Consider the following 14,672-nt stretch of genomic DNA (forward strand, 5'->3'; position numbering starts at 1 on the left):
GAAGTACAAAGCGATGAGTTTGTTTGTTACAATGACTTACTCGTAGAGCTTGCTTTCATAGCTTACTAGTTACGTTTTCTTTTATTTAAATGTAACCGTACTCTGTTGAGATAGAGCCGAATTTCCCGTGTCGCTACACGCTCACACGCATGTAAATAAAGCGGGCAAGTTTAATGCAAAACTTTTGGTTTACGCTTTATGGTAAATATTTGGTGTAACATCGTATAACTGTTTTATAGATCTAGTAAAATGTTTGGTTTAATTGTGCTAGGTCAAGAGCGGGCGTTCGACAGGCGTCCTTGCGACGGATAAATATTATTGTCTAAGCGGGTTTTCCGCTGTTTAGTGTTTGTATAAGCCCGAAGACCGTGAGAGATCCAGGCTGCGAGAGCTGGCGCAACGACTACGAGACCTTTAAGGCTGTTTCGCATAATTATGTTATGAACTGCAGCAGGCGACAGACAGTATGTGAAATACATAAATATTTTAAAAAATATTATTAATTGCAATGTGAGATAATGAAAACGGAACGAAATTTTAAATAAAAAAATACATTTATAAAATCAAATAGTAAGAAGTTAAATAATTAGGTAGACATATACAAAAATATGTAGATATTTTTAGACTTAAAGGAACCATCTGTATTAATTTTCCATTGGTGTAGGTGCATGTGCTCTTTTAATAGGAGAATTTGTAAAGCGGTGTATGAGCGATACGGGTGTGGATGTCTGGCTACGCGGCGTGAAGGCGCGGGTGCAGGGGCGGCAATGGGCGGCGCGGGCGCACGCTCGCTGGTGGGCGGTGCGTGCACTGTTCTCCGGCTCGCGTTCCGACGCGCACGCATGAAGACCGAGGACCAAAACACCGAAGAGGCGGCGCGCCGCGCGCCTGCCACGCGCCGTCAGGAAAAACCACCTTTCTCTTACATAGCCCTTATCGTTATGGCAATTCGTCACTCTCCGAACAAGCGGCTGACCCTTAGTGAAATATATGCATTTCTTCAGCAGCAGTTTCCATTTTTTCGTAGTTCTTACCAAGGCTGGAAGAATTCGGTAAGACATAATCTTAGTTTAAATGAATGCTTTGTCAAGCTACCGAAAGGGCTCGGCAGGCCTGGGAAAGGGCACTACTGGACGATAGATCCATCTTCAGAGTTTATGTTTGAAGAAGGATCTTTCCGGCGGCGGCCTCGTGGCTTTCGACGTAAATGTCAGGCGTTAAAGCCTCAGTTTGGAGGTGGTGGTTATCTGTGCGGAAGCGGAGTTGGATCGCTGCCTCCATCCCAGCCTACGGGATATGAGTTAGCAAGTGGTAGCGGCGCGGGAGCTAGCAGCACCCCATCTATTGACTATGGAGCCTGTGCTTACTCGCATTCGGGTTCAAGCCAACAGTTAAGCTATGGTGGAGAATATTGTGCTTATAGCAGTATGGGAGAAAGAGAATGGCCTCTTGCGTACGGTGCAGTTGAACCAGCGTACCGACCGCAGCCAGCTTCTCCACCTTCTCGACACGATCTGCCTGACCTGATACCCAACTATCAGTATGCCGTCGCCAATGATCATGGTAAGTTGATTTGATTAAAACTTTTGCTTTCGTTTTTATTTGTTCGCTTAATTCCCTCCAATACGATTTATTCCATAATTACTTTATAAGTTGAAAATAATTTTAATCTAACTTTTAGTATTTTTCAATAATGTACTGTATGGTTAGTATGTTTAAAATATATTATACATTGTTTATAATCTCTCGGATTTTATAGGGTATCTAAAAACTAAATTCTATAAGTAAATGTTTCAATATTTTTTACGTGATTCCTGCACAACCTCTCAATCGTCGCAGTGCCTAATCGACGAATTCAAAGTTAGATTCTTTCAAACATATCAAGATAAATTGCGGCAACTTCTAAAGGTATCTCCAGTAAACTAATAAACTACCATTACTTCAGATATTTTTTAGGTACTCACTTCTTATTCTTAGGAATATAAAACAAATTATAATTTAAGTTGCTGGGCTGGTCAAACGTGTCGCGTACTAATAATATTACTTATATGTTTTACTTTCCACGAGTAAAGTCGCTATTTATACAAATAATACTAATCGACTTCATTAAAGAGGGTTTTATGTATGGCATATTTATTTTTTATCTTACATATTTATCAGATCCTACGATTGTTAATAAAAAAAAAGTTTATGTTTGAATTATATTGCAAACATCTTGGGTTTGGACCAATGTAGGACCTATTATTAATATTATTAATTAATTTCTTATAATATTATTAATTAATATTAATTGATTAAACGAAATTCGACAAATTATTTCGTTTCCATATAACAGTATAAGGGAATGTACACTTATATTCGGATTTTGAAATTACTCAAATAAATCTATGTATTAATTAAATTTCGTATTAACAGTAAACAAACAAAATTAGTCAAAGGAGTCTGTAACTTACTTAATAATATAGGTATATAGACTATATCGAAATAATAAAAACAGTTTTGGGCCATATATTTTGTATTAGTTATTACTAGTTAGCTAAAATTACATTAAATAATGTGATAACTTCACTAAGCTGCTCCAATGTGTTTTGAAGATACATAATACCTATGTGACAGATTTTTATACGACACTTACAGATTTTCTCACGATGTTAAACATTTATTTATTTATTTATAATACAAAACTGTATACATATCATTACAGGACATGGTTGTCCTAATTCGATATTACAGCACGTCAATTAACAATATTTAAAATAGGTATCTACGTTATATATATGATGTATTCCAAGTGGACATAGTTGTGAGTTCAACATATAAGTGCTGCTATTATAAATAATAAGTTTATTTATTATTCTTAATCACAATGGTTTTAATTATGTGTTTATTTAAATAAGAATTATTAGGTATATACAGGTATCTAGGCAGTGGCGTAGCTATTGTATGGCCAGGTGGTGCAGTGCACCATTGCCCCTGAGGTCTGGGGGCCCTCTAACCTAAGCTATGAAAAGAGCTTTGAATAGAAATGAAGTATGGATTTAACTTACTAATTATATGTTCAACTCACTGTATCCTGTATCCCATTCTTATTACTATCTATAATTTTGAATGCCAATATACGTTAAAGAGGGGGCGAGGATCCGATTCTATTTCTATGCACCGGGGCCCTTACCCACCTAGCTACGCCACTGTATCTAGGCAATTCATCGTTGAATTGTATTTCCGATTCCCTTGGCAGAAAATGAACAACGGAGACAAAAATTTAAAAATTATCTTGTATTTTATTCAATATGTATTTTTTATATATCAACTAAATTAGACATCTAATCATTTAGATAAAAAATAAGTCTATCTACATAAGTCCAATATGTTTTTTATCTCATTATTAATTAATCATACGTTGCACTCCATGCGTATAGACATTAGCTTAACATAAGTGTAGAGCGGTTGAGTCGGTGAATGAAACTATGAGAACGCGCCGAAATATACCGAATACATTGCTACATAGTTCTTGAAAGTGTCGACAGCGAGATCCCTCGTAACTCTGGCTCATGTCAAGTGCTCTTGACTTACCGTGAGCGTTGAACGCTGATTAACAGTAGCTACGTGTGAGGGTAAACTGCGCCCAATTTCGATAATGAATGATTTATCTTCCTCTGCTCTTAGAAGAACTTGTAAATTATGCATGCGTACTTGAGAATTTTGTGTCGAAATAAATCATGCAACTGCTTAGTAACATGCGTGCATATTGTCTTCTATGTTTGAATATAAGTTTAAGTTTTTGTAAACAAAAAATATGAATTATAATTATCAATACAGTAACAAAAAAAGTACACAAGGTAGAATTTTAACGTTGAGTTTGAATGATCGTGAAATAACCAGTACGAAAGGCAGGTTTTGAGGAACACTCCCGAATGACTGTAAACACACAGCTTTATTATGGAGTCGTCAAAGAGCGGAAACTTTGGCAAGCTATTAGTGGAAGTTTCTTGGGATCAAAATGATATTGGTGTCGTCCGATTTCAGGCCACACAAAGGCCAATCTGTAGGGGAGCCAACTACTAGGACGTTTAGTGCATAAGTGTGTACGCAAACACAATTACACTTTCTATTCCCTCATAATATTATGGGACGGAAAATCAGACACGACCGGAATTTAGGTAACCAAGTACCAACCAAAGTAACAAATTTTCCCGGGCACGGAAGTATACACACTTTCATCTTTCAGACCCCTGACTGTTACTGAAAAACCCAATATTTTTAATCTAGGGTTGAACCCCTCGGAAATCTGTGGCCTTATATACCGCCAGTAGATTGACGAGGGACGAAAATTACAATAAAACAAAGATACTGCGGCTTCCGAGATGCTGACTATAGCTGCACGTTTCCATTTATTCAGGCGGAACGTGGATACGGCATCAACGATGATATTAAAACGAAATTACTAATTACGGTAATTAATTAACATTAATTTTATATGTAACATAATACATGTATTTATGTATAAGTTTGTTTAGTTTATATTTATAAACTGAATAAACTCGTAGTAAAGGCTTTAACGATCAAACAAACAATAGAAAACAATGTTGAAGTAAAATGTAAAGGTGACGATATACTTAAACTTATACTAACTAATAAATAGTAACATTTATATAATTGTGTAGGAGCAGGAAGAAATATAATATGCAAATACATATAGGTCATAAACACGCGAAATCATCTCTTGTTGTATCCTGGTGCCCTGGTAATTGGCACGCATCCGTGCACGTCGGCTTTACATATATATTTATAATATACGCACATTGTAGTGCACTAACCAAACCTAGTTGCATATAAAGCTACATACAAAATAGTATTATATATAAGATTAAAAAAAATATATTAATAATAAGTAACCAAAGTAAATAATACTGTTACTTTTTGTTTGTTATGTACAATATAAAACTCAAGCACAAGTCATCAGGATCGTAATAATAATATATATCATACGCATATTGAACATCGTACGTATAGCATACACATAAAATAAGGTTAAATATTTATAAATTTAAGCTTTAATCATCTAAATAATTGTATTTTGTAAAAACTGTATTTAGTAAAAACTGTTAAATTATACAAATAAAACGAGTTCTATATTTAAAAATTATCATAAATCTCCTCATTTCGATATATTCCTCATTTATTGAGGTTAAATGTTATGATTAATAAACATTTTTAGGATTTTTTTATCATTTATGTACCTATTAAAATAACGTTTTTTTTTAAATTATAAATATTCACAATGACTTACTTGTCAACAACGACTATCGATTGGATACTGACAACATAGAGGTTTATTTTAAATGTAAAAAAATCAATCAATGGGTATATAGGCAAATCTATGGCTAAAAAACACCGCAGCAGTACTAGAAGTCCATACAATGAAAGAGTTTGCAAAGTTCTCTAGCAATTGTTGAGTCTATGCACACCATTTGATATCAAGAGATCTGTTGGATTGATACTGGTTCCTTTTGAAACAGTTTCAGTTAAAGCTCAAAAAGTTGTTGCAAATAATCAATCTCTTCTGCTAAATTATGTTTTGGTTCTGTTTGCGGTTGAAGTATTTGGCCCTTGGAGAAATAATTCAAAAAACTTTATTAAAAATGTATCATTCCCGTCTTATTGCTTCCACTGGTTAAATTATCGTATTTAAAGAAATGATTAAAGTTTAAAATTATTGTACCAGTCTAAATGGTGTTTAGTGTATGTATAGTAGTAACTACATATCGGCAGTTCAAGTCAAACTACACTTTTTAAAATACCTTTTAAATATCGTAATAATAACAGTATTTTGTATTAAAGTATCTTAGTTCATTGTATTTTTTTCTAAAATTGATAAAATTACAAAGATTATATAGCAAATATTGAAATAAGACAGTCGCAAATTAATCGTAAGTGTATACACAAGTGGAGGACCACAACAACACTTGCATGTATAGACAAGAATATGTGTATTCAGTTTTAAGTAGTACTGAAGTTATGACCAAAGCGAGATAGCAATAATGCTATCTCTTTGTCCATCAACGAGTCCTTTGTGGTAGTTAGAGTAGATGCAACACTGATGCCCCAGGTGCTACGTTAACCGGATGTTGAATTGATCTAGCTTCCTGTACTGTTATCGGAAATAGCTTCACCTGAATGCACCCTATACGCTACCTCCTCAGTTTCATGCACTTTTAGTACGGTTGCATCGTATTTTCAAGTTATGTCTATATAAAGTTATGGGAGGGTTTATTTCCTGCATCGGAAGCGTAGAAAATACAGAGAAACAAGGTTTGTTAACAGTTGTCTAACGTTGACAAACGTGGTCGTTGTTAATTATGTTTAATAAAAAATAAGAATTTACTTAGTTAATATCAAGTAATACTAATTATAATAATTTATTTCATTATAGTACTTACATACACAAGAGTTGGAGGAAGGATATTTTAAAGACCTAATACATATTATAATCTTGTTTGACGGCAGATGGCATTTTGTTTTACGCCTTAAAGTACCTTTTAATTTATTAGACGTAATATATTTTAAAAATTGCTATTTGTTTAATATAACGAATTTTCAAAATATTATGTATATCACACCCTTTTCAGGAACGGGCTGCATCTTATGGTACTGGGTCGGATTTAGCTCACTTTTACTGATACGTGATCTTTTTAAAATGCATGTCATCAGCATAAAAAATTAGATACTTAAATAAATAATAATTATTTTATTTAAACATACGATAGGAATATGCTTAATCAATACAGATATTATAAATGTGAATGTAACTCTGTCTGTTGCTCTTTCATGGCTGAACCATTGAAACGAATTTGATGAAATTTGTTATGAAGCAAGCTTGAATTCCAATAAAAGATAGTTTTTAATACCTGACGACCAACCAAGAGTACGCCAGCGAAGCCGCGTGCGACAACTAATTAGTATCTGGCGACAAGTAATCTTTGACTTACGCTTCAAACATAACATTATAAACCTTTTTATATATTACACACAATATTTTGTCTGTCTGCTTTTCGCAGTGTATTCTTAAAAATGGTTAAAAATGCAATCATTACATTTATATTCAAATCAAATCAAATCAATTTTATTCAAGTAAACTTCACAATGAAGCGTTTTTGAATCGTCGATATTAAAATACTACCACCGTTTCGGAAAGCAGCCTCCAGCGAGAAGAAACGAGAAACAAGAAACTCGCATAGTTGCTCTTTTCAAATAAACAGATTTACAATGATGATGATGAAGTGAAGTTTTTTAGTGTCATGTGTTGGAACTCGAGCCTAAATCCAGGCGTTTTTTTTTCTAAAAAGTACTCTCTTAATGAATAATAAGATTTATTTATTGATTTAGTCTTAATAAACTTTTTAACTTTGGTAAATGGTAAATTGATAACATTGCCCAAAAACGTTCTCCGTACCGTATGCGAAACGTAGACGATACAAGTATATTATAGGCATGGAGTACTCCAAAGAACCGTTTGGGCTTTTACTAAAATCAATAGAGCTAAACACAAATTATAACAACTTAATCGTTTTTTTATTTTTTACTTAAGGCCATCAATAGGTAGATAATTACAGACACTAAAAATTTACTTTAGGTTTTTCAGTACTTCCACGGAATAGATAGAAGGAGGCTTCCATTATTAGTTAGATTTTTAGGATCAAAAAGTATTTAGTTGAAACGAATATAACTTTTGAATACAAAATTATTATTGAAGTCAAAATGTACAATTTAAAAAATGATTTGGTATCTGAAGTTCAGTTACACGAAGACATTGTGTTTTAGCTCTGAGTAATACTGAATACTACTTGACATAATAATAATTATTTATAATACACATATTTTAAAAAGGGTTTTATGCACTAGAAAGAGATATTGAGAAACCTGCAAGAAATGATGAATGAGCGTCGCGTAAACAGTCTGTTCAGCTGTAGTATTGATTTTTAATACTATATTGCATATAAGCTTATCATGAAAATGCAGTTACAACTCTTTGCGTTTATGTTGCCTTAGTACTGGTGCATCGTGCTTTTTAGTCATTTATAGGTATAGCTTCAAAAGAATAGTTGCAATTTTTTAAACTTTGTCAATAAAAGGGGTAAAGAGATTTTATACGGGCAGTGGGATATAACGGGTTTTTTATTTTAACTTTGCGTTTTTGATGTCGCATAATCATCAATCACTTTCTGTCAATTAAAGGTCATTTTCGCCTACATCATCCACGGAATACTACAAAATAAAAATTTAAAATGCATCAAATATGATGATGTGGAATAATTTGACTGTTTCGGTAGTTAAGCCACAACTTAGGAAAATAATGCGACTTTGCGGATACATAATAAAGGGGAAGTCACTTTGAGCAAGAACTTTAATTAGGCTAAATTATAATATGTCTTGATTGTAACTGAGCTGACTTGTTTCTGTTTCAAAATTTTTACTTTTGTGGTAACAAATTTTAAATAGTGACCTTTGTGTTAATTTTTTCGGCTGCTTTGAAATAAGTTCCTAGAAGTTAACATTTTTGGAGCGCTAAGAAAACGGTTTTTAAAATAGTCTGCAAGATAAGTTTCCTAACGATTTTTTTTGTTTTTAAGGCATTTTCGTGGAAATAAAATTCAATTTTTTTTTAAATTTACCCTCTCTCGTTTTTATATTTGGACCGATAATTATTTTTTTAATACTAATAAATAGCCACTGTTACTTATACTACTACTATACTTATACTGTATACTTTTTTATAAATCAGAAGAAAAAATGATTAAAATTGTTACTTTTTTTTTTAATACATTTTTGAAGTTGTATTTTTGACTTATTTTGAAAAAAATTAAAAAACCTGATAATTCAAAAATAGTTCACTTTTGCATAACGCGTATGAGGGTTAAAATTATTGCAAATAGTCATCTTTGGATTTTTTCTAAATAGAATGTATTCAAAAAACTAAACAACCTCTAAAGATGTGATATCTGAAAATAATCTCATTTCACATTTTAATTACATATGAAAAAAAATAATTGTGTAAATTGACCACAAATTATTATGTCATGTCAAATTAGTGAAAAGTCTTATTATTCCACGTCAGAAATGAAAATAATTTGTATGTGGTAAATAGTAATACATTATACGATACAATATTAATTAAGATATTATAAGAAGAATCTTTCAACATTTTATATATGTATTATTTTGAAATTATATCCAATAAGGTTTATTATTTTATTATTTACTTAATAATAATTTTAGTTGACATTTTTATTTTTCAAATAAACGATGATAATTATCTTAAGTTAGCCATAATAATAACCATTGTTTTGTTTTTAAAAAGTTTCAGTTAAACTTTTTTCATAATTCGGGTAAGTTCGTATAATTGAGACTGGTGGTCGTTGGTGTTGATATTAAAAAAAATAAAATGAAATTGATAAAATATTTTTTTTAGTGTGTATTCGAAATAATTTTAACATATCTAAACCAATATTGTACGTATAAAAATGAAGTTGTTACTTAAAAAATCTTATGTTAGAATTATATATCTATATTATAGATATTTAAACTATATTAATTTGTACATTTTATTAATAAAGATTACAATCGGTTTAGCCTATGTTGCTTAAGTAACAGACATCCAAGACAATATTTTTCGTATTAATGATGTTAGTAACATAATTTCAAATGTTTTGTTATTAAACGAGTGTTAGTTTCAAATGTTCGTCGTAGTTAAACAAAGCCCATTGTTTATATAATTTTTCGGCGAGTGTATTTGAAATTAAACTCCCTCAATTAAATATTAAAGTATTTGTTGTTCATTTTAACTCGATCCGTAAATAGAAAATTATATTTTTATAAGGTGATATTTAGTCAAAGTAAACACTGTTTATTGTTTGTAATTGAAAAAAAAAAACAAACATATATATATTTGTAACAATTTTATTTGAGATTATTTATACTCAGATTCTTTACTTCCTTATATACTTAATAATAATAATAATAGGCCAATATAATCAACTATTAGGTAGGTAACGTTTTCATACATACATACAGCTGACGATCCTGTTCTTTGTCTTTAAAAAAGAACTACTAAAACCACTACTTAGTAGTTTTTGTCAATGTGTACTCCATATACTGTTTGTGTTACTGTTATATTTAGAAAAATATTAATCAACTTTTTAGTTGTTGTTTTTATTACTGTATACTATCGACATTTTAACTTTTTTAGGGAAGTTTATAAGCCCGCACTGTTTCCTATTACGTTATCCGCTCCTAGTAAATGTTAATTTGTAGAGATTTTTTTACTTTTTATGTCATATTTTATTTTCTCTTTTACAAGTTAATTTATATACTTATAAATTAATTTTATATTTACTTATTATTTATATGATTAATATAATAATCATAAATAAATAATAATTATATTTGATATATTATTAACAAAGTAGCAGTTGCACGCGCCTGTGCTAGCGTGGAAGTTGAATATATTTACAGATTAACTTAAAATATTACATTAATTTAAGATCTCTTACTACGATCTTATAAATACGAATCTACTCGTTTTTATTCAGGAGCCCAAAAATAAAGTTTCTGGTTTCTAACTTTAAAAAATGACGGACTTCCATACAAACTTTCAACCCTTATTTTACCCACTTAAGGGTAGAACTTCCAAAATCCCTTCCTTAGTGAGTGTCTACTAAATAAAACGATCCTACTCGCCAAATTTCTTGGCCCTAACTTCAATAGTCTACGCGATGATGAATAAGTCAGTCAGGGCATTTATTTTATAAGTATAGAGATGCAAAAAACACATTAAGTTTTTTTTATAACTTCTAGGTGACTGAGATTGATTCTATCTATTTTTGATGAAATAAAGATTATATCGTTTATATTATAGTCTCAATATTTAATTAAAATTTATTTTAAATATTATTATTAATAATATTTTTATTATTTTATTTTAAAATATACACTGGACAAAACACGCAAATAAAATTCATAATGGTTGTTTTGTTTTCGGTAACTTGCAAGACATATGCAAAGTTGAAGTCACTACAGACTGACTTTTATTTCAGTCTTTTCATAGGGTTAAATTAAAAAGAAAAATCCCTTCCACCCTGCAACTTATTTAATGTTTTGAGGTTATATAAAGTTCGGCATGTGGTACTAGGCTCTCCGAAAACGTAAGAGCTAGTTAGAAAGTTATTCAAACTGAAACCTTCATATATTGTAGGGGAGTACTACTAGTACTAAATGCGCAATATAATGCATTTTTTTTCTAGAACGTTATTGAAATCCTTTCACCCAATGCACCAGAAAAGATTTTAGGCCAATACGATGGATTGTAACAATGATAATTTAATAACTAAGTATCACTACTTTTACAAGTTTTGCAAATTTTGCCCTTTTTGTTGTTTGATCTTTTTCTACATGATAGAAAGTTTTATCAAGAGCATGTTTCTTACATTTTTAATAGTTTTCAAATATAAGTCCAACATACTTTTAATTGGGAAATGGTTTTAATAATAAATCTTCTATTTAATGACCATCAAACTCTTATCTAATGCTTCGGAAGTAGATATAGATACGTTTTCGAATTTCATTCGGGTTTACTAAATAAAAATAATGAATGAAAGAAAATGCATTATTAGATAATAATATAATTGATTATTTATTAGAAAATCAATTTATAAATAAAATAAAATCAACTACAAATTAACTTTTATTAAAAACCATTCTTGGAAATTGAGTTTTGTAGTTTTTTTTTTAAACTTTCTATAGAAGTTCAGTACGTAGTACCAGGACTACATAAAAGCACAAAGCCTATCGTTCGTATCGTTATACCACTATAAATTATTTATATGGCCGTTATTAGCTTAAATATTTATGATGAAATCTTTTAGTTAAAAAATTCTATTATATTTTATATCCTATATTGACTATGGTAATAGGGTATTTTTAGGTAATAAAATGGTATGGCTTTTGTATACATGTTCTTAAACTGCAGATTATATCCTGAGAGTTCAATTGCCAGGTCAGGTCAAGAAAAAGTTATTAGATTTTTTGTTCAGTAAATTCTCATTTCAGGAAATTGGTAGGGGGAGTTTACACTCCCTTGCCTCGGTAAGCACGTAAAGCCATCGGTCTTGCGCCTGAACTATTTTTAATCATATTGGAGTGAAAATCCCAGTGAGTTATGCGAGTAGGGAAACAGAGCGTATTGGAATTTAAAAAATTACAATCATATTCAATAACTTTTTCAAAAATGTACATTTTTAACCTTCAACCCCGAGATAAACCCTCTAGAGGTGGCGGCTTCTTAGGGTTCGAGCTTTCCGCTTATCATTGACGTAGCCATGAAAGTGAAAGGCCGACAGACCGACCGAATTACTTTCACATTTATAATAATTAGTGCTTTGTTGTCCTTCATTGTTGTTTTTCTGTAATTTTGGAAAGCGCCTGTTCGAAAACATGGCTTACTAGAACTTCATTAACTATAAGGAATTTCTCGCAATGACGCTGCTAATATATTAAAATAATTGTTTTTTTTTTTGTAAAAGTTTTCATATCAAGTATTTTTTGTATTACGAGGTATTTTCATGTGATTATAGGAATGTATGAGTCTGGTCTAGAAATCTGCCTTCATTTTAAAAATTAAAAAAAAATCTTAACAACAATTTGAACGATAAGATAATTAATAATTAAGAGATGTTTTTAAGTGATGAGAATTTGTTTTACTGCCACTTTTTCTTAGTTATAGCTCTAACTATATAAGTCATAAGTACACAATTTCTTATAAATCTAACATCGAAAAATGATTACAATAGAACTAAAATTAAAGTCACAAAGGAACATAAACGGTGATACCGTTTTCAATTCCGCCGGTAAGATAGAACACCTCTTTTTCAACCTACCTAGGCAGAAATAATAACGCTGCAAAAATATTTATAACGTTATAAATTATGAAGGTTGAAACTTTATTAACGTGTATTATAATAGCTTTGGGATCATTAATTATTTATAAGCTTTACATTTACAACACGTCAGTATTTGATTTCACTATTCGACCGCATGCTGTATCAAAATATATTTTAGATTATTTTTTTACAATAATTTAATTGCAATTTTTTTTAGAAATAAAGTCGAACTTCAAATAACAAATTCACAACCTTAAACCAGTAAAATGCGTTTTGTTAATAAAAAAAACGTCGAGTATTTAATTACTCGATTGCAAAATAGCTTAAAGAAAATATCTCAGAAGTTTTTCAATAATTGCAACACTTTAAAAAAACTGTTATTTATTATTAGTTTCTTTCGCCGGTTCTTCTCAGGTCCGAGGTATTAATTTCCGAACCGGTGGTAGTATTTTGACTATCAATAAGCAAGTGTACACTTTCTATATTGAATAAAGATTTTTAATAACTTAAAATTACTTGTGTAATTTGAACATCGCTAGAAGCAATATGTGTATATGTAATACGACTGAATTTAGTTGTGAGATATATTATTTTTAATAACTATTTTATATTATATAAATACATTCTGATATACATTATAACAAATAATTCAAGGATGTAGTACCATTTATACATGGGTGTGTGATTGAAACAACCTATAACTATGGTGCATTAATACTAAGGTAACATAAAAACAAGGAGCTACGGTTGTGAGGAAGCGAAATGCAGTCCCGACAAACCTGTATGCAAGAGCAGAAGAAGCGAAGCCAGTGAAATTCAGTTTTCTATCTCATTCTGATTCATTACAATTTAAATATACACACGTATAGAAGCACACGTGTAACGAGTTGCACTATAGACTTTCTCCCCATAACCCCTAGCCTTTATAGATTTTTTAGTAAAGTTGTGTTTTCATTGTGTTTGTGTTTGTAGTTAATATTATTTTGCCCCAAATCGTACAAAAATGAAAAAGCAAGCAAGAAAAAGCATGAAATCTCAATTCCTTATAATTTTAATTTGAGTTATCTTTTAAATTTATTATTATAAGTGACTTTATTTTTTTAGCGTACTTTCCATTTGTACCGCCAAACAAAAATAAATTTTGAGTTATTTATTCGAAGCCAAACAAATAAATTTTATTCGGTTCATATTTTGAATTTGAAGTATGATTATGGTTATATTTTTGGTTATGAAGTATCTACTCGTATTTACTACAATTCTTTTTTGTTCAAAAAATTCATTAACATGCTAGAAAATATACTTTTCTTGTATTTTTTATTTTATAGTAAGTATTTATATAAAAAGCATATTTATTTTAGAGATTTGGACTGCACAATTTACAATTATTAGCACTTCAGTAAATGCATTTTCGACTGCACAGATAATATCTGAAAAATATATTCTAAAATTATTCTAGGTTCGATTTAGTTCGATTTTAGAGTAAACAAGTGGGTTAGGACTAAGGGAAAGATTAAAACAACCACACACGGAGATAATTGGATATATTTGTGAGATACAAACGCATTCCAAGACATACACAGTCGACATAATTCCAACAAAACTGCTTCTTAACAAATAACAGCGATAACTTCAGCGACAGCGACAATTACCGTTTCCCGCAAATTTAGCTGCAATCATGTGCAGCCATTCCTTACTATTATTAATAGTTCTTAAGAAAATATCATCATTCATCTTCAG

At 30.7% G+C, this 14,672-nt stretch overlaps 1 protein-coding gene across 1 annotated transcript in view; it reads left to right on the plus strand.

Annotated features, from left to right (window-relative positions):
- Positions 1-824: 824 nt before the first annotated feature.
- The window catches only part of LOC125076036 (forkhead box protein F1-B-like), a 30,128-nt gene continuing 16,280 nt past the window's right edge, over positions 825-14,672 (plus strand). Inside the window, exon 1 of the mRNA XM_047687971.1 lies at positions 825-1,563. Coding sequence (XP_047543927.1) covers positions 843-1,563 — 721 coding nt within the window. The 5' untranslated portion in view covers positions 825-842. The remainder of the gene's footprint in view (positions 1,564-14,672) is intronic.

Source organism: Vanessa atalanta, chromosome Z (assembly GCF_905147765.1).
Source record: "Vanessa atalanta chromosome Z, ilVanAtal1.2, whole genome shotgun sequence".
Taxonomy (NCBI): domain Eukaryota; kingdom Metazoa; phylum Arthropoda; class Insecta; order Lepidoptera; family Nymphalidae; genus Vanessa; species Vanessa atalanta.